This window comes from Talpa occidentalis, unplaced genomic scaffold, assembly GCF_014898055.3.
Source record: "Talpa occidentalis isolate TD23 unplaced genomic scaffold, MPIMG_talOcc4v2.1 talOcc4.10, whole genome shotgun sequence".
Taxonomy (NCBI): domain Eukaryota; kingdom Metazoa; phylum Chordata; class Mammalia; order Eulipotyphla; family Talpidae; genus Talpa; species Talpa occidentalis.
The window spans coordinates 31,425,310-31,452,299 of record NW_023600993.1 but is presented as its reverse complement, the minus strand read 5'-3'; the positions used below and the strand labels follow the sequence as shown (position 1 = coordinate 31,452,299).

The 26,990-nt window shown below is 34.3% G+C and overlaps 1 protein-coding gene across 3 annotated transcripts in view; it reads right to left on the bottom strand.

Moving 5' to 3' along the window:
• TOPAZ1 (testis and ovary specific TOPAZ 1) overlaps nt 1-26,990 on the bottom strand; it is a 38,398-nt gene that overhangs the window by 2,778 nt on the left and 8,630 nt on the right. For 2 of the 3 annotated variants that reach the window (XM_037527281.1, XM_054693343.1), the window contains 14 exons: nt 25,998-26,137; nt 24,467-24,552; nt 23,644-23,769; nt 22,085-22,148; nt 18,635-18,786; nt 18,361-18,453; nt 16,798-16,913; nt 15,318-15,384; nt 14,105-14,279; nt 13,329-13,429; nt 10,827-10,992; nt 6,942-7,106; nt 5,145-5,348; nt 402-585 (listed from right to left, as the gene is read on the bottom strand). In XM_037527281.1, the coding sequence (XP_037383178.1) occupies nt 402-585; nt 5,145-5,348; nt 6,942-7,106; nt 10,827-10,992; nt 13,329-13,429; nt 14,105-14,279; nt 15,318-15,384; nt 16,798-16,913; nt 18,361-18,453; nt 18,635-18,786; nt 22,085-22,148; nt 23,644-23,769; nt 24,467-24,552; nt 25,998-26,137 (1,839 nt within the window). Of the gene's footprint in view, nt 1-401; nt 586-2,453; nt 2,724-5,144; nt 5,349-6,941; nt 7,107-10,826; nt 10,993-13,328; nt 13,430-14,104; nt 14,280-15,317; nt 15,385-16,797; nt 16,914-18,360; nt 18,454-18,634; nt 18,787-22,084; nt 22,149-23,643; nt 23,770-24,466; nt 24,553-25,997; nt 26,138-26,990 lie in introns of those variants that run through there. The other variant, XM_054693344.1, reaches the window with a different exon arrangement.

Below are 26,990 nucleotides of genomic sequence, written 5' to 3'. Positions count from 1 at the left end.
TTTAGACCTGGCGTTTAGATCTTTTGTGTTGAACAAAAAGTTACTTTTAGGTATCTAACTAAAAACTATTAGTACAAGACAAAGATTGAGACCTAAAGAGGACCCGCCCCTGAACATCTAACATCTCTGTAGTTGTTAAGGTGTTTACTGAATGCTACCAACTTGTTTAGTTTTAACTCTTAATCAGGTCAAATCCTTTCTCAATTTGAGTGTCACTGAAGTTTACATGTATATACATATACAAGTATCTAAATATATATGCATACAAATTTATAGGCTTGTATACTGGTATATGTATATGTGTGTGTGCATATGTATATATAAAAACATTTACATCCTAGGACAGGTGTGGGTAGCCAAGATCTGCTTTCAGGATGCAGTTAGAAATTATATCAACTAACCTTTTCAAAACTATCTGCAGCATCTGTGTAGAATTTCCAGGACTCTGAATACTACTAGCATTAGATACCAGGAAGATTTCAATAGCTAAAAGCATTTCAATCTCAGATAAATAAGAAGGAACCAGAAGAAGTTTTCGGTATAAATTTCCCTCCAATGGTGGGTAGCAACCCAATGAAAGAGCACCTGAAAATTAAATAATAGATCAAACTTTACTAAAATCTGAATAGGTGAAAATCTAGACTTCCAAAATACCCATAGGTTTTTAATTACTTACATTATGGAATAATTGTTCACACTGGCAGATTTATTACACAAATTATGTGGCAGTGTGATTATCCCAGTACATTTGTGAATGCTTTTGAGACATTAAATATGAAGTGAAATATGGAAGAAAAACTCTAACAAATGACTTTTGAGTCTCATCATGGTAACTGCTCCTTTATTTCAAGCCATAACATTATTTCAACACAACGTAATTTCAGAATAAAAACTTGGTTACTTCAGTTTTAATGGCACCCAATCTAACAGCAAATACATATATTTATAATTATTACCTATTTTGAATATGAATCCAAAATGTAGGAAGAAAGTAGAAATTAAAATTTGAAAGATTTGACTTTCTCTCAGTTATAGTATTTTTGAATGTTATTTATTGTGCTGTTATATGTAGTTTGTATATTTACTTTCCTACTATATATCTGGCACTAATGTAAACACTAGATATAAAAATGAATAAAAAACACATCCACCCTATAGGTGCTAAGAGTGTTTTAGTCATACTCAGAAATTTCTGTTCTACAAATTTTACTTCCCAAGAAAAGAGATTTAACTTTTAAACTGTTTAGGTCATTATTACAAGTGATACATAGGGAAGTCACCTTAAGTGTCAGGACACCCAAATTATATATAAGCAACCATGTTATATTTCACGGAAACCAACTTAAATCTGTATATAAAAATCTTGTTTAAAATGTTTTAAGTTTCTTCAAGAAATCTATTGTGGATGATGATGTGGACGGTGATGTATAAGTCTTTGAAGATCCACTATAAGCCAGGTACCTGTGCTAACCACATAGGTTTTATCTAATATTAACAGGGCAATTTATGACCTCTGATATTAGGTACATTGACTCCATATTACAGTTTAGGGGCTTTGGGTAAGCACCTTCCAATAAGGCTGACAATAAATCTGGAGTCCAATAAATCTGGAGTCAAAGAAATTTGATTTCTAATTAGTAAATCTGGATTTCTAATTAGTAAGTAATCCACCTTCCTGGGTCATTGCTGGGACTAGCAAATTACTGACTCATTAATTTTCCTAGTTATAATTTACATGCACTCCTGTTTTAACTTTTATGACAAGAGGAAAACAAAAAAACTAAAAGTTGAGTAAAAATTTACTGACTTTAGTTTTTTCCTCTAAAATCAAACATGAAAAGAATATTTCCATTGAATTTTAGGAGGGAAATAAATGGAAAGACAGACTAATAACACCTCCTCTTACTGACTTTTTAGTTATGTGAGAAAAGGAGTATTTTTAGGACTAGTGAAAACGAATCAGGAGCATTAGGAAGGCAACCACTTCCTTCTGACAAATTGGGGAACAAAAGCAAAGTCAAGCCAATAGGAAAGTGAAAAACAATTCAAATAATGCGGAAAAAAACCCATGAAATTCATGTATCTAGCATGTGACATCTGCCCAGTGTGTGTATGTATGTGTATGTACATTGTGTGTAATACAGATACAGTCATGTAGATGGGACTATGTTTTGAGAAATGCATCATTAGGCTATTTTGTCACTGTGTGAAGGTCACAGAGTATAACTACACAAACCAAGATGGTGTATCCTATTATTGGAACCACTACCATATATGTGATTCTTCATTGCTGAAATTGTGTTAAAGCAACACATGACTGTAAGTGTATATATATGTATGTATGTGTCTGCCTTTATAGATATACACACACACTCTTACAACTCAGGAAAAAATCCAATTTAAAAATGTGCAAAGAAAAAAAAGGATAAATGATTTAATAACTGTTTCTCCACAGAAGATATATAAATCACCAATAAGCTTAAAAAGCTGTTTAACATTAGTCATAAGGAGCATGCAAATCAAAACCAGGAGAAACACTGAGATACCACTTTACATCCACAAGGAAGGCAAAATAAAAAAAACACAGTAACAAGTGTTGGTAAGGATGTGAAGAAATTGGAAATCCCAAACATGACTGGATATAAAATGGAGCAGCTGCTTTGGAACAGTTTGATGGTTCTTCAAAATGCTGAATAAAGATTTACTGTAAGTCAGCATTTCTGCTACCAAGAGAAATGAGAATATATGTATACACAAAAACTAGTATATGAATATCTGCATTAACATTATTCATAATAGCCCCAAAACAGAAATAACTTAGAAGTCCAACTGATGGATAAACAAATTCCATATAATGGAATATTACACAGTAGTAAAAAAAGAATGCAGTATTGATACATGCTACAACATGGATGAAACTTGAAAACATTATACCAAGTGTAAAAAGTCAGTCATAGAAAACTACATGCTGAATAATTCCATTTATGTGAAATACCCAAAATAGGCAAATCCACAGCAACAGATGGGATTGGGTTGGGTGGGAGACATCTGGGGAATGAATGCTAATGTGTTTAGGGTTTCTTTTTCTGGAGGTTCTAAAATTGGATTGTGGTGTGGTTGTGCAACTGCGAATATAAAAACTAATGCACTGTATAATTGAAAAGGGTAAACTTGACATGTGAGAGTATTTTAATAAAGCTGTAAGAATATATATATTATATATGGAGAGAGAGAGAGAGAGAAAGGAAGAGAGAGAGAGGGAGGTAAAACAAAGCTATTGACATCACAGTCTTAATGAAAAATTAGCCACAAGCCCAGAATCATGTCTATAATACTAAATATGATGGTAATATACTAAAAGACTTTTCTAGTACATGTAAGCTATGCATAAAGATAACTCTAAAGGAGAGTTCCAATGATATTTTAAAAGTCAACAATGCCAGGAAATGTGACATTTTGAAGACTGATCAGTGACTATAATTTAGGTACACTTAAAAAAACCACAAACATATTCTTAAACCAATAACCTCATCTGTATAAACGCCAGAAGTTTCACTGTATATGACATTAAAGTATGTTTAGGTTAAGAGTGAAAGTGCTAATAAGAAAAGTACTAGGCATTAATTGCTTAGCACACTGCTAAAAAAAAATCTTTAAAACTAAGTTATTGGGGATGGAAGAACTGGAGGAATGGTAAGTGACTGCTAATGGATATGGGGTTTCTTTCTGGCATGATAGAAATGTTTTAAACTGTGATGGTTGCACAACTCTACATACACTAAGGTCACTGAACTGTACATGTTAAGTGGGTGAAGTATATAGTATTTTAACTCTCAATAAAGCTGTTAATTTTAAAAAATAAATAATGAAGTTTAGTGGTTATAATACAAAATTTGATTTCCAACTAAAAATAATATTCATAGAAATCTCATTTAAGTATTTTTAAGTTTATACTTTGTTTCTGTACTTATAAATACCTCTGATGGCATTTTCCCCAAATTGCACAATTATTTAAAAATTAAATAACCCGGTGAACATCAAATCTAAATACTAAAATCAAAAAGCTATAGTGAGTAGTACCTGTGTGTGATTTCTAGCATTCTGTAGAGAAATATATAAAACTGAAATGAGGTGTTATGAACAAACAAGTCTACCTTTCCTTTATATTTCTCATCATCCTTTTAAAATTTTGCTTTCAAAACTTCTTTGCTTGTAACCCAATATAGAAATGCATTTTACATAATGGTCCAGCATACATATGCATATTATGTAACTGAAATGAAAATTTTATCAAATAATACTAATGCACACTTCTCTTTCCTTTCCATTTCATTGGAAAACAAAAGTTACCACCTGGTAAATTGCTCATAGTCAGTAGTATGAAAAACACTTCTAAGTTCAGAAAAGGTTTTTGTGCTGGCAGGGGTGGCTGGAAATGTATATGTGGCACAGTGGTGACACATGGTAGGCACTCAAATGTTAGTTATATATATGACAGTGGTAGAAGTGGAAATTTTAGATAAATGACTGCATGAAGGCAGAGAAGAATTGTTTTCTAGATCTAGATTCCACATGGAATGATTGTCTAGTTAAAAGAACTGCAAAGTGGCTGGAACTAGAGAAAATTTACTTGGTAGACACAGCTGTAACTAAATTAACAATGTTCTGTTACTGGGAACCAGGTAAAGAACTGTTATGTGTCATGTTGAATTGTAATGGCTGCCTTTACTCTTCCTCTGTGGCCATCTATAAAAATATTCCAAGTTATAAAATCAGGGATATATAGCAGGTGTAAAATATGTGTAAATATTCCTTAAACTTCATGCTACTGTTTTACTCGTACATATTTACAAGATATGACAAAATGGTTCAAGTTCTATCATTTATTTCCTTTGCACACTACCCAGTGGATATGTTAATGTGAAAAGAAATAAAAATGTAGTAATTAAAAAGAAGATAAATAACAGATTTCAAAAGAGTGCAAATCTGTTTAGATCACTACATCTTTAAATGTACAACTACATTTTTTTTAACATTTAAAATTAACTGAAGTTCCTAGTTCCAAATATTATACAAGGATTCAGGGTTAGAAAAGGAAAGTTGAAACCAATATATCGAATTAAAAAAAGGAAAATGTAACTTACTTTTGTAGTGGGCTCTGGCTTTGAGCCATAAACAACTCCTTCCTAAAGAAGTAATTAATCTTCTAAGAAAGGAAAAATCAATAGGGATGCTCTTTGAAATCATGAACTCTGCTACGGAGGATGACATACCAAGACTGCTGCTCTCTATGCAGGCATCTAGAAGTTTATTAAAAAGAAGGCTATACTGTGAGACCTCCACAGTTTCTGAAAAGAAAAAAAATAATTGATATGAGACTGATCTATCTTAGTCTTGCAAATTTCTCATCCTACTTTCCTTTTCCCTTTGTTCCCCAACCCGGCATTCTTACTGACTACAGGAGTCAGTCACTAAAATGCAATCATCTTACATATACTCTAAGTAATAAATAAAAAGTATTCCGCAAAAGCAAAATCACTTATTTACTTTGTAATGAAAAATATGAAAGGAGGCTTGACTATTTCAGAAGCTACATTAACACTCCTTTGATTTCTTAAGTGACAGCATCTGTCATGCTTCAAATGAACAACTTCAGTGATCCATTTGCATTCAATCTACAGCTCAGATCTCAGATTTCTATTTCCACAACTAACAATAAGTCATCCACTCATAAATATTCAGTCTCAATTAAAAAATTCCCTTATTGGGTATTTTTATTTATTTTTTATTTAAAAAAATTTTTTTTAAAGATTTATTTATTTATACAAGCACTGGGGACAGTCAGAAGCGCGGGAGGGTGAGAGAATTCACCAGAGCCAGAGCGGGGAGCAGAGCAGGCAGAAGGACCGAAGTACACTGCTGAGGGGAGCAGCGGGCGGCAGCAGAGGTCTGCGCGCCATGTGGGACCCTCCTCCGGTGGCTGGGAGCAGCCGGGGATCCAACCAGTGCTGCAGAGGCTGCGGGCATCTTCGCAACCCAGTGCTCAACCGCTGCAACACCGGGGAGGCCCTTATTGGGTATTTTTATCTTCTCTATTTGTCACTTGAAAGAAAGTGAAGTCATCTTGGACACTTCCAATTCTTTTACACTCTATATGCTGTCAGCTCTGTCTATGACGTAGATTCTAGCTCATTATCACTTTTGACTCTTTTAGTAGTCCAGGGCTTACCGGGAAATTCATTTCTTTACTGTTTCTAGATTATTACCAGCAGAGAAACTTGACTAGATCCCAAACTTTTGACCTTAGCCCTAAGATTAATATTTTCATTAAATGTTAACCCATCACTCAACTCATTCCTGACCCAAAGCTTTTGTTCATGTTTTCCCAACAAGGACACCCTCTTCCTGTTCACAGGACTTAAGCTTTAGCAGCATTCAAGAGCACAACCTACCATTGCACATTGAGTATTTCTCTTTGAACTTGTTACCTGCTTAATTTCCTCCATTTAATCCATGTTTACCTATATTCCAAGGTAATGCAAACTAAGTTCTATATTTGTTAATTGATAAAAGAAAAACTGTACTTTATCATTCCAAGCAATAACTTCTTTCAAGATATGAACACTGCGAGGGGCATTTAACATATTGCTTGCTGGTGACTTGACAGCTGGTGACTTGACAGAGGCAGGGAAAGGGGAATGATGAAAATGCTGTTAAAACTGCTAACAAACAACCCAAAGAGAAACATCTCTGATCCATATCAGGATGCAATCAAGACAGCATATTCAATTCCCAGAAAACACATTTTACAGAAAATAACGTTACTGAAAAGATATACCAGAATATAAAATTTAATTTAAAAAGGTGGAAAACTGTTTCTTATTAACAGTTAAACACCAAAGAGGCAAGAGATAATTAAGCTATACTTTTAAAAAACATACCTTGAGAATTCTGAAAACCTGGTAGATTTTGCAAGACTTCAAATGTCTGTCTATAAAGGCTCTTGGCTAAAATTTCATGTGCAATCGTGCAGAGCAGATTATGTCGATTGAGTACATCCAGCCTATCACAAGGCCACAGTGGTGTATTGATGATCCATTCTGACTCTTCCAAAAAGAAAAAAGTGCTAGGACTTCATACTGTAAAAATTATACTTGATAGCAAATTGACAACTAGCAATTTTTTAAACTCTCTTTTAAAGAGAGTGGCAAAACTTAAATATGCACTCAGGGTTCACATTTATTAGAAACAACTTACATAGTGATCATCATCCTAAGATGATGCAATGATCAATTTGCCACACTTTTCTTGCTCATTTTTCTCTCAGTGTGCTCATCAGTTACTGATTCTGTGGTTAATGTTTATTTTTATATGACAAAAATGTTCAGATTATAATAATTGATGTAATATAAAATATTACAATTCCAAAGAGACAGAAACATCAATTCCAAAGAGCACCTGCACCCCTATGTTTATAGCAGCACTATTTACAATAGCTAAGCTTTGGAAACAACCCAAATGCCCCAAAATAGATGACTGGATCAAGAAGATGTGGTACATATATACCATGGAATATTACTCAGCATTCAAAAAAGATAAACACGTGCAATTTGCAGCAACATGGATGGAGCTGGAAGGGATCTGCTCAGTGAAATAAGTCAGAAAGAAAAAGAAAAATACCAGATGGTCTCACTCATAGCAGGAATCTAGACAACTTAAATAAGGGACCAGGAAAAAGAATAACTATAAGAAAGAAAATATCAAAATCAACAAACAACTATGAACCAGAGACACTCTGTGGGGGGTGAGGGGTGGGGAAAGGAGGGCTTGGGGTCAAAATAAGGGGGTTGTAATTGTAAGGGGAATATAAAAATAAAATTTAAATTAAAAAAATCTGTGTAGATAAGTTCAGCAATTTATAATACATAATTTATTTACACCTGTGGTGTTCTTAATGAATCGCTTTTCCCTTCAATTTTTAAAACAATTTTATTATATAATATTTCATATGTACATAAGACTAACACGTGTAAGTTACAAAAGCATAGTAATAAAATTAACTTCATGTACCTATTCACACAGCTTTAAAAAAGAGCGTATTTCCTAATATATTGAAATTGCTTTATTTCTGCTCTGATTTTCTCATTGAGAAAAACAGAAGGTCTGAGATTATAGTAAAGAATGCTGAGGTGCTAAACTGTTAGAAACATCAGTATTTTATCATTTACTTAATTACCTCCCTTTATTACATAAACATAATGGGACACATAATGAAATACTGCTATATAAGAGAAAGGGTTTTAGATGTTAAAGTTGAAAGTCAAAAATCAATAAATTCCTTTCACCAGAACCAAAAATGCATAAAATATTCTGCATTTCTCAAACATAGGTAATATATGTAATTCCTTCTTTTTAAAGCTTACTGGGTAATAAATTCACATCTTTTAGGAAAAATTATGGAAAAAAATACATGTGAAAAATTAATCTGCTTCTTATTACTGTCCTCTACTCAATTCCTCTTTCCAGTAGCAACCACTGTTGCTAGTTTCCTTCTACAAATATTATATCTATAAGGAAATATGTACAGGTTCATTTTACTTTATACAAATGGTAGCATAGTGTATGCACCGCTCTGCACATTCCTTTTTGCACCTGGTAACAGACCCTGGACAGCATTCCAAATGACTATCTGTAGATCTGGAGTAGAATTATCTACTCCATCATATGGCTATAGCACAGTTTAATTAACTGATACTCCCTTAATGGACATTTTAAGTTAACTGGAATCCTTTGTTACCACTGTTGAATTAAAAAAAAAATCCAGATAACTTATAGTACAAACACTTGTATACAAATATAAATGTCTGTGTAGGGTAAATTTCTAGAAATGTAGTTAATAGATTAAAGGAAATAAGCATTACTATATTTTAACAGATATTTTGCCAAACCATCCTTGAGGACACTGTATATGAATGCCCTTTTCTCTATATCCTTGTGAAAGTCAGTCACCCAACTGTTAGTCAGATAGCTGTTTTGTAATTTTAATGGACATTTCTCTTATTACAATGAGTTACTCTCACTTAATACAAGTTAGATTAAATTATTTATATTTCCTTTCTTGAGAGTGGCCTGTTAACTACAGAAATCTTTTAAGAACAAAAAAATTCTGTAGGCACAGAATCTAGCAAACTTCTCTTCTGTGTGTCCTTTTGAAGAGAGAAAATTTTGTTATGAAAATGATTTGCAATTGAAACAGTCAGTGGAAAAGAGAATCCTGTATGTATACAAACTGAATTTTTATTTTTTGTCTAAATTCACATAGCAAATTGTAAAAATTTTAAATCTCCATAAGCTACTCCATGCCTCTCACATAAACTCTTCCCCCAGTCTCCAGTTTGAGAAATAATTTTGCCAGAAACTTTTAGGCAGAAGTTCCTATCACAAGATCATCCAAACTCATTTTTACCAATTTATTACTTTTTCCATTTCTTGTTATATCTCTTTCTCACAGAGTTTGTGAACTCTGGATGACATTTTGCTAATTCCCTTTTTTATATCTTGGTTACCTTTCCCTTTTGGGACCCTTACTGGTTATATGTGTTAAATTAAAGAAAACCTTTCCTTACAAGTTTTTTTTTTTAAGATTTATTTATTTATGCATACAAAAACTGGGGTACAGGCCAGAGGTGCGGGGGTGAGAGGATTCACCAGAGACAGAGTGGGGAATAGAACAGGCAGACTAAGTGAAAAACACTGCTGAGGGGAGCAGTAGGCGAGTCAGGAGAGGTCTGCTGAGCCATGCGGATTGTTCCCTGGCCAGCTGCGGGATCAAACTCATACTGCCCTGATTGCGGACAGCTTCATAGGTTGCATCTTAACCCATTGTGCCACCAGGGAGGCCCTCCCTACAAGTTTTTAATCTTGAAGACCACTCACAAACTCTGTGTTCCATAAACTCTCAGTACTGAACAAATACATGGCATTTAATATGTATATATTCACACACAGACATGTATATGTATAATATAAGTATCTGTGTGCTAGCATAAAGGTAATCTGTAATACTTGTTTTATTTGTGCATATATTCCATCTTCTACCTAAACTGTAGTATTTTTCCAGTTTCTTCATTTGTATCCTATTTTATTAAGCAAAATCTGCTCCATGGTCCTTGTAGCCAGATCTGTCATTAGATAAAATGCTGTGCTACTACTGTGTTCTCTAAATTTTTATTTTTATTTATTTAGTTCTCTAAACTAACCTCAGTTGCTTCTGCTGGTTAAATTGTTATTGTACTTTCTATTAGAAGGATTGACTTATTAGGGAAAGTAAGCTCTACTTATCTTGGTTGGAAGTTGTATTTGCCTATACATTCAAAGATAGACTCTATGCAGACTGCAGTTAGGATTTCTGTGCCTGGATTCTGAAGTTGCCCAGCAGGGTTGGAATCTGATCTCCACTCCTTGTTAACATAATTTTGGCAAGTTTCTTAATGTTTCTGACAACATATTCTTATTTATAAAATGGGGATTGTAATTAATTCCAAACATAAGATTGCTATGAGGGTTAATTGAGATAACCCTGGTAAAGTATTTAGTATCACACTAGGTCAAACTAAGAACTAGTTTTTCAACACAAGTTGTACAATTTCTTCTTTAAAGCTAGGTTAACCTCCTCCTTTCACTTTATACAACCACTACCTTTCAACCCACATGGTCACCAGTGTTTAGAACAAATTATCACCCCTAATTCAACACCAAAATTAAGATAATCACATAGACAAGAATTTGTAACAAATTATTTCATGCTTGCATATATCAGAACTTACCCCTTAGTACCCAAATGGCACCATCTAGACTCCCACTTTTTAGAAAAATTTCTGCTGCGATATTCACAATTTGACATCTTGGTGCTACCTTCTCCGGCCCTGTGAGTCCTTTTAAACTTGTGAAATGTATTTTCAATTCATATAGTTTATCTAAGACCTTCCTTCCCTAGAGTGAAAACAAAGAACACTAATTGAGTATTAATTATTTAGGGTATTACAGAGGTCATCAGTTAAAACTGCTCTAAGACTCTCCTTTGGCCACAAAGGGAAGCAGAAGGGGAGCAAGAAGGGATTTGCCTCATATTAACTAACCCCCACCATTCGGTTCCCTTCCAGCATTTCTCCTTTCATCTGGTTTATACACTGTCTCCCACTAAAGATTTCATTTGGCAAAAGGATTTCACATCTTAGTGTGGAAAACTGCTGTTTATAAGGCTTTACTCTATTTCTGTTGATCACCCTGAAATCCAGCAGTGGGAAGACAGTGAAAATGAAGATAACTTGTGATCAAATGATGAAAATGATAGTTGGGGGAGAAAGGATAAAATTGTTGACTGAAGATTATTTTTTGAAGCAATAGACTAATTATTTCACCTATTCTACATGAAGATTGTCTCTAACATAAATCTCAGAAATTGGACCTATATTATTATTATTATTATTATTATTACTATTATTTTTACCAGGGGTCAAGAAACTTTCTGTATAAACTATGAGATAGTAAATACTTTAAACTTTACAGGTAACATAAATTCAGTGCACTGTTTTGTTTTTGTTTTTTTTTGGTCGTTATTGTTTTTAAATATCTTAACTCTTTAAAAAATGTAAAAACATTTTTAGTCAAGAACTATACAAAACATGCTGTGTGCCAGATGTGATACTTAATTTGCAGACTATACTTTTATATATATTCTATACTATTTTGAGTCAGATGCATATTATGATATCAAGGTATCTTCAAATATGCTATATAAATGAGAGTATTTTTCAGGAGATACCTTTAATATCAATGATTTTACTTTTGTGTTTAAAAAGGGATATTTTTCATTAAAAATTTATACTAATATAATAAATTATTATATAGAATAGTGAAAAACTTTAATTAAAATACAGGCACACATTTACTAGTTCCTAAAAAATAACAATAATGAAATAAAATGAAAATATACTCTAATATTTCAGCAAAATCAGTCTTGAGATTTCAAAAATGGTCTTCTTGTTTGACAGTCCTCAATATCTCAAGCATTAAATATCTAAGAAATTAATACTATAACCAACCTTAAACTAAGTGTGGGAGCATGGACAAGGTACATTTTGCCTATCCCAGGCCTACAATACAGTAAGTGCAAAATTTTTGCTCTTGGAGATCTTGGAGACTGGAGACCTTCTGTACAATAATTATTTTTTAAATTAAAAACATTAAATGTAATTAATGTTTAAGAATTCATGAACTGGGCCTCCCCAGTGGCGCAGCAGTTGAGTGCTGGGTTGTGAAGCTGCTCGCAGCCTCTGCAGCGCCGGTTCGATCCCTGGCTGCTCCCGGACCACCAGAGGAGGGTCCCACATGGCGCGCAGACCTCTCCTGCCGCCTGCTGCTCCCCTCACAGTGTACTTCGGTCCTTCTGCCTGCTCTGCTCCCCGCTCTGGCTCTGGTGAATTCTCTCACCCTCCCGCGCTTCTGACTGTACCCAGTAGATGTATAAACAAAACAAACAAACAAATAAATAAATAAAAACATGCCTCTCTTAAAAAAAAGAATTCATGAACTGACTATATATATATGAGTGTTCTAGTACTTAAATGCTAGTGAACATGAAAGTAACGAAGATTTGTTTTAATAGCTGATTCAGCAGCGATTATAGTCTCAACTGCTGCAGTCTCTAGATTACTCCATCCCTCAGCATTTCTCCCATATTTTGGATTTTCCTCTCCTCTAAGTAACTTTACTGAATTTATAATCTCACCTGCCACCTCAGGAAAACCTAAAGAATGATAGTACAACACAATCTAGAATCACTAGACTATTACTATGGTGAACTAAATTTCAACAGTAAACATCCTTTACATGATAAATATCAAGATATATGTCATATATGTCATGTTCAGGAACATTCTAGGGGCTTGATTTTGAGGAGTTCTGTTAGCTGTGAGTATTCTGGGTTCATCTGAAGAAAGGAGTCTTGAACTCTTTCAAAATTACAATGCCATTGATACTTAGGAGCTGACAAAATGAATTATGATCTTCAAGTTCTTCAAATAAATATAACATTTAGCATAGCTTCCTAAGTGTTTCCTATACCAAACTTCACCATAGAAGTCAGTCTCATGCTATCTCCTTTTCCACATTTGCTTATTATATCACCTGATAATTTACTTACTAGTCTGGGGCTTATTTTGTCACATGTAATGATTATTATAGTGCTAATAAGCAGGGTTAACCTATACTATGTCATTGAAAACTAGTATTCTATACCAGGTCAAAATAAAAATGTAATAAAATACCTTGGACCACTGCAACAGCTTGTGGTAGAAGTACATAGCACTGATTCCAATTCTTCCCAGCAGTGTTTTATCTGCTTCTTGATTTTGTGGATCTTTGCTAACTGAAATACAAATAGGCATATCGGAAAAAAGTGAAATAGTCACTTAAAATGGTGGAAAAGATAAATTAATATGGAATCACTGATACTACGACAAAGACCAGGTGCTGGCAAACTAGAACCCACACTTCAAATCTGACCAGTGGCTTGTTTTTATGTAGCCTGTGAGTTAAGAATAGTTTTTCTATTTTTAAAGTACTGTTTGCAAAGAAAACTATGTGACATGAATCATATGTAGTATATGCAAAACCTAAAATACTTACTGTTTTTTTAAAGAATAAGTTTGCTGATTCCTGATAGAGGATATAGCACTGAATAGCTCATCACCCCCCCCCCCAAAGTCTAAATGTACTTGAATTTTGTTGACTTGTAATAGTGAAGATAGTAACAACTATTCAAAAATTCAGGCACTTCAGTGTAATTTGCTAGTAATAGTTTTACCGATCAGAATGAGAAGAAAAATAAGAACATGAAAAATTTAATATTATAGCACTAATTCTTGACCTTACATCATTATAACCTAACTTTACAATAAATAGATGGAAAAAATTATAGAGAAGTATCTGAAAACTCCAAAATTAACTTATCCCCAACATGGAAACTATTAAGAACTTTTCCTATTAAGAATACCATACTACCCTAACAGACAATATTCAGATCAAAACAGTGACATTTTACCTATTTCAGCAAATTCGCAAAATGGAACACCCGGTCTCTCTTCTTTATAGTCTTTTGTTAGTGTTTCAGCAACACAAGTACAAAATCTCTGGAAATCTGCAAATTTTTCACAGCTCATTTTTACGTTAATGTATAAATTTCCCAATTTGGTCCAGTCACCTTTCTCTTTACAATGCTATCAGAATTATTAAAAATGAAACAAAGAAAGGAAACTCATTAATGCAATATTATAGGATAGGTACATGTAGGTATTAGATATACAAACATAAATGACATAAATTCTGCAATCTTTATAAACTTACCAACAAGCATTATAATATTAATAACATGCTATCTTATAATTTGCTTTTTTGATTTTGGCAATGCCTTTATAAGCTCCAGATGGCAAAGTACATTTGTTTTAACTATCATGTTCCTAATATACTTAATGATGTTATCCCAAACCTGAACTAGATGGTAGAAACAGACTACCATCACAATTAACAGCATGACTTCAACAATCCCTACAGCAATGCATTATTTTACTGCTTTTAGAGACTACATTTTACTATTATTTGGCTATTTATGATTTAAGGCCTGCATATCATTTTGGGCTTTACACTTCTTATACAAAAGGGGCTACAATGTAAATCTCAGCAAACTTTTATCTTCTTATTTTCTATTTGCAAGGTAGGAGATAGTTTTCCATACCAACAAAAAATTGTTTCAAGTATATAAATACTATTTAAGGAAGAGACCAACAATTACCAGATGAGTACAAAAATGATCTTAAATTAAAAAAGAAAATCATCCAGGAAATCCTCTATTTCTTATACTCTAAATACTTGGAGAGCCCACAGCAATCTTGGCTTTCTCCACTCATTTCATGTACCACAGCCATCCATGGATCATGACAAGAAAGGCAACCTTTCTTGTCATGGAGTGAGTCTGTTTAGCACAAGGATTAAAGATGAAGCTTTAGATCATTATACCTTAATGTGTTAATTTTGAAACTTAATTATTTCTAGGATTATTTTTAGACTAGTTTACAACTTTAGACATTATTTTGCATTTCAAGATATTGTACAAAAATTAAATTTTATTTCCTCATTGAGTATTCTCTTTGTATAACCACCATATTTCTAAAACTGTTCCTAAAAGAAGGTTACCATTAAAGTTTTTTTGTTGTTGTTTTTCAGAAATCCCGGTAACCTACTTTAAAAAAGTCTCATACCTCTATTTCATTCAAGGCTGATTCTAAATCACACTTCCAGTTCTTTTTAAATTGCCTCATCCGTAACCTTGAACAATAGAAAAGGATTAATTATGTTCACTCCTCCAAAAGTGACTATTACTCCTAGTTCGCTTATTCTACATTTGTTCTCTAAGAGTTTGGAGGAAAAGGAGTTCAATAATACACTAAAAAAAATTCCTTTTTTTTAAGATTTATTTATTTATGCATACAAAAACTGGGGTACAGGCCAGAGGTGTGGAGGTAACAGGATTCACCAGAGACAGAGTGGAGAAAAGAACAGGCAGACTGAGTGAAATACACTGCTGAGGGGAGCAGCGGGCGAGTCAGGAGAGGTCTGCTGGGCCATGTGGGTAGCTACCAGGCCGGGGATCAAACTTGTGCTGCAGTGGCTGTGGACAGCCTCATAGGCTGTGTCTTAACCACCTGTGCCACCAGAGAGCCCCCCCCACCCCAAATTCTTTAGAGCTGAAAAAAATAGCAACTGCATAGATACCTACCTTACACTATTTCCTCCCAAGCCATAGGCAACAAGAAGCAGCAAATTCTACATGAAACCACATTTTCAGCCTAACTTGAAGACAGAGAATGCTAAAACTTCAAAATAATTGTAAATGAAAAGAGGAAAAACATTAATACCCAGCCCTTGCTCTCTACTGCTCCCACTGCACCCTCTCTGCTCCACAAAGATTTTGGCAAGAAAAAACTAACCAAATGAAAACAAAGCAAGCAAATGAAAACAAATCCTCTGGGAAGAACTGAAAAAGGACACTACCAGAGGGATCTAACACTGATAAAAAGACACTACCACTAAGACTGAGTCTACACTTTATGTAATAATTTAATAAAAATTTTTGTTAAACACCATGGCTTTTTTTCCCCTCACTACAGGTAAATGATGGTATTACTCTTAAAACTGTCATACATTAAAAAGAAAGATCTTTGGTGGGAACAGAGAAACTGAGTGAAAAAATGTAGTATATATACGTGTTGCTTCTCTGTGATACAGACCAGAAACTTACATGATGTTATAATGCAATGTTACTTCAATAAAAGAAAAACAGGGAAAAAAATCTTGCAGAACTCAAAGGGAAAAAATTTTAGTTAACATGACAAGAATTGAGTGAAAGAAGAATAAGAATTAAAGTAATTTGTATATACATAAAAGGACAAAGGAAGAATTAAGAAAGTTGTGAAACAGGGTGAGAGATGCCTTTGACACTAGATGTAAATGAGGTGCTGAGAAGGAGCTGATGAGGATGGTCAGGAGGATCGGCCAGAGGTACCTTGACAAGTGACAGTGTTACCAGGACCAGCCAAGAGATGGAAGAAGAGCTTATGGTCAGCAACTATCTAAGATGCTTGGACATATGAACAGGGTAAGTACTTTGCCTTCATCCTATTAAACCCCACAAAAATGTTAAAAATACATTTTAACCTTAATTATAATGATTACTCTTACCTGGATTTCATTTCCAGAACTGCAGTTATTTCTTGTTTAGAAGCCTGTACTTGGTGTAATAGCTTAACAATATAGTTAAAGTGTTCTGGATCAAGCACCATCCCAGCTTCAGCCATCTGTAGAAGAGGGGAAAAAAGGTCATTCTTATAAAAATATGAAGAAGTTGAATTTTTTATTTTTTTTTTGTGGTACCCTCGCCGGCGGCGGGGGAACAAACCGGCACTGCAGAGGCTGCCGGCAGCCTCGCAGCCCAGTGCTCATCTGCTGCACCACCAGGGAAGGCCCAAAAATATGAGTAAGTTGAAAAATCAATATATGTGAAACAATTAAGACTGATAAAAAGAAGGGAAACATGGAGAAAAACAAAATTAAAATTCATTTCAAAATCTGAAGCATAAATCTTCAAGTATTTGAGCACCATAATAAGATACCCTACTTCAAGAATTTAAAGCAAAAATGAAAACAGTAATTTTGAATTCAAAACTTGAATATTCTTCCTGTTCTCAAAGTTAACTCAGTAACTTGCATCTCTTACTTGGTGCTCATTCATCATGCAGTACAACACTGGTGTCTATACTTTCTGCCTGACTGTAAACTTCCCAAAAAGAAACTGAGGTTTTCTACTACTACAGATGGTAATTTCTGATTCAAAAAATTCCAGGCAAGTAATTCTGTCAGGTTTTATAATGTGGAACTACAGGTATTCACCGAAGTATCTGTTAATTTGCTGCAATGGTTCCACTGCTTCCAAGGAAATTGTTTTTTCCCCATAATTAGGTCTATTTTAAATGATGGCTGAGTAGAACCAAATATCCAGAAGAGCCAACAAAAGTAACAATTTTAATATATTTAATAGTTATAAAAATTTTTGTTTTTCTTTTTGCTTAGTGGCGAATATAAAAGTAATTCTTTTTTTAAAAAGATTTATTTATTTATTTATACAAGAACCGGAGTACAGGCCAGATGCGCGGGAGAATGAGAGGATTCACCAGAGTCAGAGTAGGGAACAGAACAGACAGACGAAATACGCTACTGAGGGGAGCAGCGGGCACGACAGGAGAGGTGTGCCGCACCATGTGGGGCCCTTGCTGGCCTGCCGGGATCGAACCAGTGCTGCAGAGGCCACGGACAGCCTCACAGCGCTGCGCTCAACCGCCTGCACCACCAGGGAAGGCCCTATAAAAGTAATTCTTAGTGACCATGGTTCTACCTACCTTGTTTTGATCATGATTTTCTATTTATACACTGATTTATATATTTATTTTTATTTTATTATAAATCACCTAAAATATTTTTGAAAAAGAGAATATTCTTCAATCATCCTTAAGAGGTAAAGGTGAGGATAGTTCACAAGTCAGAAAGCAGTTACATGGAGTGCTTAGAACTAATAAGGAAAGGTCGGACAGTCAGTGGAATCTGTTTTAAATCCCACTTCAGGAGAATAGAATATCTCTGAAAATAGACTTCTTTGGCATCAAGAATATGAATAAAAGGAAGTTTTTTTTAGTATAAGTAGAATCATTATTTCTTATTCACCATAAGAAATAAAAGATAAATTCATACCTTGCAAAAGATATCAATTAAAGCAGGTACAGCATTCCTTAATTTCATAGTTGTCACATGCTCAAATATTTTTATTAATATTTTCATAGCAGGCTGAATAAAACAAAAAAGTTACACTCATTTTCATGTCTTCTTTCAGTACACCTGAAGTTTTCAAATTCTTTTATGCTAAAAACACAAGAGTTCTATAGGAACACGGAAATTTGATGGTTAAATTATACAAACAAGAAATGTAATAAAAAAGTAAATAGAAAAGATTTTTCATGTGACTTACCAGCGTTTTAACCATTATGCTGAGGTTCACTACCTGAAATACTTCTTTCAATAAACAATGTTTGAGTAAACAACTTAGAAAGTCATTGAGCACTTGGATATCAAAGTGCATACCTGGAGGAAATTTTCTGTAATAATCCATAAACATATTTACTGAAAATGAAAAAAATATATTAAAGTCATTTGTTGTTTTTAAGATAACCACCTTTCTTAAGTTAGACAATTTTTCTATAGAGTATTGATAGAATAAGATTATAGTAGTAGTGTTGTAAAGCTAGAACAGTAATAAGCTTCATAAAAAAAAAGATTAAGCAGTAAAAATTAATTTTCTTGCAAGGCACGTTTCCACTATTAGAAATATTTAATGAAAAGAAATTAAAGCAAAAGTTAATGGCAGTAACAGCTGAAGTCAATCAGGCACGAAGGCACTTGACAGGGAGTCAGTTCATGTAATATCCACAAAAAATAGGTCTAAAATGCTACAAAAATCCAGGGGTCTTAGAGAGTCAATATGAACTCCAGGGAGTCTTCAAACAGTGGGCTTGGTCAAGTGTGAGAAATAGTATAATTTGGGAATGGATGCAGACTAGTTTGACACCTACCTTGACACCTACCTCTTCTTGTTTAAACACCACCACCATGATACCCTGGGGAAATTTTTTATTCTAGTTTATGATTATAAACATTCTACCAAAATTGTAGGGTTAATTTCTTTTGAAAAAGTGGTTTCTTAATGTTGATTCAAATCCTTAATCTGTATTCGCTTCAACACTACAACTATTTCCAATTCCCACCCCCTATTAACTTTACAAAGACTATTTTATTAGAATCACTTCATTATTTTCCCCATGTCAGTATCTGTACACTTTAGGTGAAATTAACTTAGTAAAAATTACTTTGGGGACCTCCCTGGTGGTGCAGCGGTTGAGCGCTGGGTTGCGAAGCTGCCCGCTGCTTCTGCAGCGCCGGTTCAATCCCCGGTTGCTCCCCGGCCACCAGAGGAGGGTCCCACATGGCGCACAGACCTCTCCTGCCGCCCGCTGCTCCCCTCAACAGTGTACTTCAGTCCTTCTGCCTGCTCTGTTCCCCACTCTGGCTCTGGTGAATTCTCTCACCCTCCCCGCTTCTGACTGTACCCAGTACTTGTATAAATAAATAAATAAATCTTAAAAAAAAATTACTTTGGGCTTTATGTTGCATATTTCTACCACAAATACCATATGTAATACTTGGTGTACCTTGGGAAAATCAACAGATACTGATAAACTTCAATAGTTAATAGAAAAAAAATTAATGTTGAAGTTAAAATAACCTCGAACAACTTTAATACTATAGTGCAATATTCAGCTTCATCTAAAGCTTCTTTTTAGAATACATTTATAGTTACTGAACACTTAAATTCTTCCTGTTAATTCACTTTGCAGTACCTATATAGTTGCCTATATAAGAAGCAACTTAAAGATTTATTTATTTATACAAGCACTGGGTACAGTCAGAAGCGCGGGAGGGTTAGAGAATTACCAGAGTCAGAGCGGGGAGCAGAGCAGGCAGAAGGACGGAAGTACGCTGCTGAGGGGAGCAGTGGGCGGCAGGAGAGGTCTGCGCGCCCTGTGAGACCCTCTTCCAGTGGCTGGGGAGCAGCCGGGGATCGAACTGGTGCTGCAGAGTCTGCGGGCAGCTTCGCAACCCAGCGCTCAACCGCTGCGCCACCGGGGAGGCCCTATAAGAAGCAAATTAACTGATAATATGGGAAATTCAGAGTACCTGGTACGATAAACTACTAACCTGGTACGATAAACTACTAACTCTGGAACTACAGATGTTTAAAATGAAGACATAGCCCAGCGCTCAACCACTGCGCCACCGGGGAGGCCCGTTCAAATATTCTCTTATTCCCCTTTCTCTTTTCATGCTGGGTCTCCCTAGTATGTACACTGATGTGCTTATTGGTATCCCAAAAGATCTTTAGGCTATTTTCTTTAAATTCTCTTCTCTCTGTCCTTCAGACATGAAAATTTCCATTGTCTTATCTTCAAGTTCGCTAATTCTTTTGGCTACTCAAATCTGTCTTTGAACACTGTTAATTAGCTGTTCATTTCAGTTATTGTACTTTGAGCACCTCAATTTTTTTTGTTTCTTTTTAGTTTTTCTCTATTGATATTTCCATTTTGTGCAGACATTTTTTGGACTTTCTCCACATCTTACCTCATTCTTTTTTTTTTTTTAATTTTTTTTTTTTTAATAGAGGCATGTTTTATTTATTTATTTATTTGTTTGTTTGTTTTGTTTATACATGCACTGGGTACAGTCAGAAGCACGGGAGGGTGAGAGAATTCACCAGAGCCAGAGCGGGGAGCAGAGCAGGCAGAAGGACCAAAGTACACTGCTGAGGGGAGCAGCGGGCAGCAGGAGAGGTCTGCGCGCCCTGTGAGACCCTCTTCCAGTGGCCGGGGAGCAGCCAGGGATCGAACCGGTGCTGCAGAGGCCGCGGGCAGCTTCGCAACCCAGCGCTCAACCGCTGCGCCACCGGGGAGGCCCTTACCTCATTCTTTAAGCATCTTTAAGATAGTTGTTTTATAGCCTATTGCCTAAAACTAGGTAAGTGAATCAAGAAGATGTGGTATATATATACACAATGGAATACTACTCAGCAATCATAAATTCATGCCATTTGTGCCGTCACAGATGAAGCTGGAAGGGATTATACCAAGTAAAATAAGTCAGAAGGAGAAAGATAAATACCAGATGTTGTCACTTATATGTGGAATATAAAGAAACCACTGTCAAACAAAGCCAAACTCAAAAACTAACTCTACCTCAACACAAAATTTAAAAAAGGAAATTGTTTTAAAGTCACTGTCTAAAACATCTGCTAGCAGGTCTTTTACAGGGCAGTTTCTGTTGACCGACTTTTACAAAGGGCCATACTTTACCTGTTTCTATGTATACCTTGTGACTTTTCGTTGAAAACTGGCATTTGAATCTAATAATGTGGTAACTCTGGAGCTCAGAGTCTCATTCTTCCCTAGGATTTGCTGTTTTTGTTATTTTTTGTTTGTTTATGACTTTTTTTTAATTCTTATAAGCTGTTGCCAGGGATTTTTAGATAACAGTATGGATGGTACATCAAGCAGAAGGGATAAATGTAAAAAAAAAGGATAAAATAAGGAAGTTTCTGAATGACTCCTTCAGAAAGATTTTAAGCCAATTAATATCATTTCCTAACAACTACAATAAAATTTCTGAGTCATGGAACTATTAGTATGTAAGGAAATTATAGTGTTAGATGGATTAAATTTTTTTATTAACCAAAATGCCACATGTATATTTAATCCTTTCTAAACCAACAGAGCCATGATATTAAAAATACTGAATTTACTGTCAAACTATAAGACCCAATAACTCATTGTTTGAAACATTAATTTATAATAATCACTCCATTGACTCATACCTGCACGCTGTAGCAAACACAGTTCATTCATACCTATATATTTCTTAAGCACATCCATGCAAACCTGCAAAGATCATGAAAATATAAAATTACCTTTTTATGTTTAATTCAAACCACACAAATTTCAATCCCATATTTTTGCTTATTCTATTTTTTCAAGTAAACTTATAAAGCAATGGAATAAAGTTGATACTAGGTTAGTATGTAAAAAGCATACTGAATTCATTATAAAACCTTATTTAGACAAACTCTGTCAAAGAAATAGTCAAGAAAACAGTCAAGATTAACATCTGGGAAGGGAGGAAATTGTTGGATATTATGATAATAAATAATATTTTTATTATATAATAATAATTATATAATAAATAGACCTTATTTAGATCATTTAAAAATAACCATGTCCTGGTATAAGGATAAATACAGTGACCAATGGATTAAAACAGTCTAGAAATAGACTCATTCACATACAACAAGCTAACTGATGACACGGTGACAATGTAGTATAATAAGGATTTTTTTTTTAGTGAACAGTGTTAAGAAAAAATATGTACCTTGACTTTCTTACATCATAAACAAAAATCAGTTCAGGATGAGTTACAGTTCTAAAGCCCAAAGGTAAATTTTTTTTCCTGCCTCCCCCCCATGCCAGCCAAAGGTAAAACTTTTAAAGGAAAAACAAAATGCCATGGTTTTGACAAAGATTTCCTTAACAGGTACAAAAAATTAACATCATGCAAGAAAAAACTGGATAAAATTGGACCAGATAAAAATTATTTACTAAATACAAAAGGCAGAAAAAGCAACTTTTAAAATAGTATAAGGTACTTGCAATATATACATATACTTATTTTATATATATCTAAAAAGGAACTTTTATGCATAATATATGGACAAAAAAGATAATCCCATATAATATAGGTAAAATATTTAGATATTTTCAATAAGAGGATATCCAAATGTCCAAAAATATTTTTAAAGAAGCTGAACTCATCAATCATCAAGGAAGGCATCACTCCCCATCCACAAATTAAAAGGCTGATAATAGTACTAAGAGCTGGGGAGGAAAAGAAGCAACCAGAATTCTGATATTTCTGGTGAAAAGTGTGATGTGGTAAACCACTTTAGAAATCTGGCAATATCTGCTAAAGTTAAACATGTAGATCCTATGACCCATTAATTCCAGTTTTAAGTATATCCACCAGAATGTGTATGTATTAACCAAAAGAGATATAAAAGAATACTGCCGAACTGAGAAACCGCCCACATGCCCATAAAATTTTATCAACAAAATAAATTATTTGAGATAGCTACACAATGGAATACTCAATATTAAATGGCAATGAGCAAGTAAAGTCTACAATAAAGTAAAAACTACAGATGGATCTCAAAAATAATGAGCAAAACAAGTCAGAAATGAAAGCACAGATTGTGTGACTATATGTGTATAAAGTTCAAAACCAGGCAAAGCTCATCTTTTATTAGAAGTCAATGAGAATCTAACTTACAATGTATGACTGATATGTTATTAAAACAATCTCCCCTTCAAATTCATATTTTACCTTTTCATCCCCTTGTTCAGGCACATGAGCAAACTTGCACAGTGATCGCTCACAGCCACGTAATGTATTAAAATGAAATTTGCAGTATCTATGGGGTATCATCAACCCCAGTGGCTTCTGGAACACCTAGAAAATTAAATAAATTTCCTTTCTGTGTTAACTGTAAAAAATACTTACTAAAATCAAGGAAACTTACTACAATCAAGTAAACATTTGAGGCAACCATAAATAGTATATACCCAAAATACTATCAAGATAAATTGCCTGCTTGGTTTAAAAAAAAAATCTAAACAATGCATGGAAAAAAATGAGTAATTTGTCTGAATTTATAATTTATTATTGTAAAATATCCAAAGCTACTATATTTTACTTTACAAGTTTTTAAAAGCTTATTCCTCCTTCCTTCCTTCTCATATAGCTCCCTTTACTTTTTCAAAGTTAATTCTATTATAATATGCATTGCAGATACATTTATTAGAACCAAATTTTCCTTAGCTTTTCTGGTAAACAGAAATATATAAGTGACAGAGTCAAAGAGTTTTACAAAAAAATTTTCTATAGGCTGCTTTATATTATTAACTTTCTCTTTCATGACATGGAGCAATTAATCCTGTATTTTCTACTTTTTTCTGCCCTCCTCCCCTTTCTGCTATCAATCTTTATGTGAATATCCCCTGAATCACTACTCATTTGCTGCCTCTTACCATCAACCTCCATTCAAAATCTGTGTAATGTCAAGAATTGCTTAAAAAATTATGATAGTCAGGGGAAGACCCCTAGTATGTGCTTTATAAGATTTTTTTGTTTTAAATGGGAAACTCACCCCTACAGTTTTTTCCCTCTTAAATATTTCACAAGTTTCAGGATTTTGCAGCTTGAGAACAGAATGTTTTCCTGGAAATCTGAAATCTATAAGATTAAGAATGGCATTATACACCAGTAAGTTATAACTCATTGCCTTTATTAACAATGAAACAGATGACCACTACCATCTGCTTTAAAGTTTCACTTTGGAGTATTCATGCTCTATTCATAGACTGTGCTGTCATGGTATGTTCCTGTGAAATGGAAAGATTTATATCTTATATGCTCCTTAAGTATTTCTAGACCTCAATTTAAAATATCAAATTTATTATAAGCTGAAGATACTTTCCCTAAACACTGACATAGCATCACTCAACACTGCATTCAAATGACTATTTCTAAATTAAACAGATAAATATTACAAAACCAATAAACCTTCTAAAGGAAGAAAACCACTGACAAATCCAGGGGCCATGAAATGAACTGTTCCCTTCCCCCTCAAGGTCATATCTTAGAGCCTAAACCCACTATGTGACTGTATTTGGAAACAGGGTCTTTTATAAAATTACGGTTAAATGGAGTCATAAGGGTGAAGCCCTGATATGATCTAAAGAATTAGTGTTGTTGTAAGAAGAGGTATCAGAGAGCTTAGTCTCTTCCTCTCCACACACATGAACCAAGGGAAGGCCATGTAAGGACTTAGTGAGAAGGCAGCACCTGTAAGTTAGAAAGGGAACCAGAGGATGGTTCTCCTTCTGTGTGAAATAAATTTCTGTTAAGTCACAAGTCTGTGGTATTTTGTTAAAGCAGGATGAGCTGAATAATATACCAGAGCTGAGTAATATTCAGACATCATATCCTTTTATGTCCATTTTTACTTGTTTTTTTAAAAGTTATATATACTGACATAATGTTGATTGACAACACAGTTTGTGTTTTAGAGGTATAGGTTTACACCCCTACCAATGTATGCTATTTTGCCACACGCACCACCAAAGCCCCAGTAATCCTCCACTGGATGGCCCTCTCTTCTGTGCTCCCACCCCATCACACTCCCCTCTGGAAGCTCTAGTCAGAGTCCACTGTTGTCTTCCCCTCGCTTTTCAGCCTTTCCCTTCTCCTCTTGGATGCCTCCCACCAGACTAATAATGGCAATCTTCTAAAATAATTAGGACATTAAAAGTTTAAAAAAAAATGTTGGAAACAAAATTTTTTTTAACGATTTCATTTTTTACTTTGGCAGTATCCAGATATAATTTAGAACACGCTGAAGCTTTCACTGTATAGTTTCTAAATTCACTCTTCAATCTAGTTTATTTTGCTTAAAGCATTATGATCAAAAAAATTAATTCTAGAATCCTAAAATACTCAATTAAAATATGAATATTTTAGGTATACCCTAAATTTGCCTAAGTACTAAGTAAAGGTACATAAACTTTCTAATGTGAACATTCTACGCTTGTCTCTATTTTCTTTACCATTTTTGTTTCTGGTGTGAAATACTCCTATATTTTTATACTATCAAAAGGCACAGAAGTTATTAATAGTACCATTCATCCAAGTCTTCAGTAGTGTGTCTTCTTGATGAGCACTTAGATTCAGTGGTGGCACTGATAAACACAGAGGTTTGGGCCCCAGGGCTGCTAACTGACAATCACCAACCATCATCTCTGCATTATTTGCATCTTTGCTGTGTGAGCAGAAAAACCAAAATTATAACTTAAATTTATTTTAAAAGATTCAAGCAATGAGAATCAAGCAAGTAAAAAGACAACTGAGTGTTACATATGCTATATACTATATTTTGTACTATTATCATACTAAAATTCTACAGGATTTTCAGTAGCCTGTACCTGTCTTTGTAAGTGGAAAACCAATACATGTTAAATGGCTGGGGAAAAGGTAAGAGGGGATGGTAGGGTTAAAACTAGAGCAAAATATTTTTATTATGGCAAACAAAAGGGATCCTAATCCAGAAAAAGTAATATAATTATTCTATGGAGAGTACAATGAAATAAATGAACCCTATTCTTTATGACAAGTATATGTAAGAAATTTATACATGTACTTGCCAGCTTCCTTTGGAAAGACATGTGTAACAAATGTATTGTTGTAGGTTGCTGACTTTAAATAGCTTTGATTATATTCTAGTATGTAAGATCCTATATAATTCATTTTAGTAAAACTTGATATGGTTACTTACCTAGAAAAAATAAATAAGGGAGAGAGTGGGAAGTGTTTCAGATATAAATAAATTTAGTTTTAGGAGAAAGACTTACACCCTCACTCAGATACTATTTTACCTAAAAACAATTCTAACAAGCTTCATCAGTTGGGGTTTTCTAGGCCAGAGGACAGTAAAATAATTAAGACGAGGAGCCCACACTTAAACAGATGAAACTTAGTGGCAGTGATGGAGTTTAAAAATCACACACAAAATAGGGCCTCCCTGGTGGCGCAGGAGTTGAGTGCTGGATTGTAAAGCTGCCCACAGCTTTTGCAGTGCCGGTTTGATCCCTTGCCACCGGGTGAGGGTCCCACAT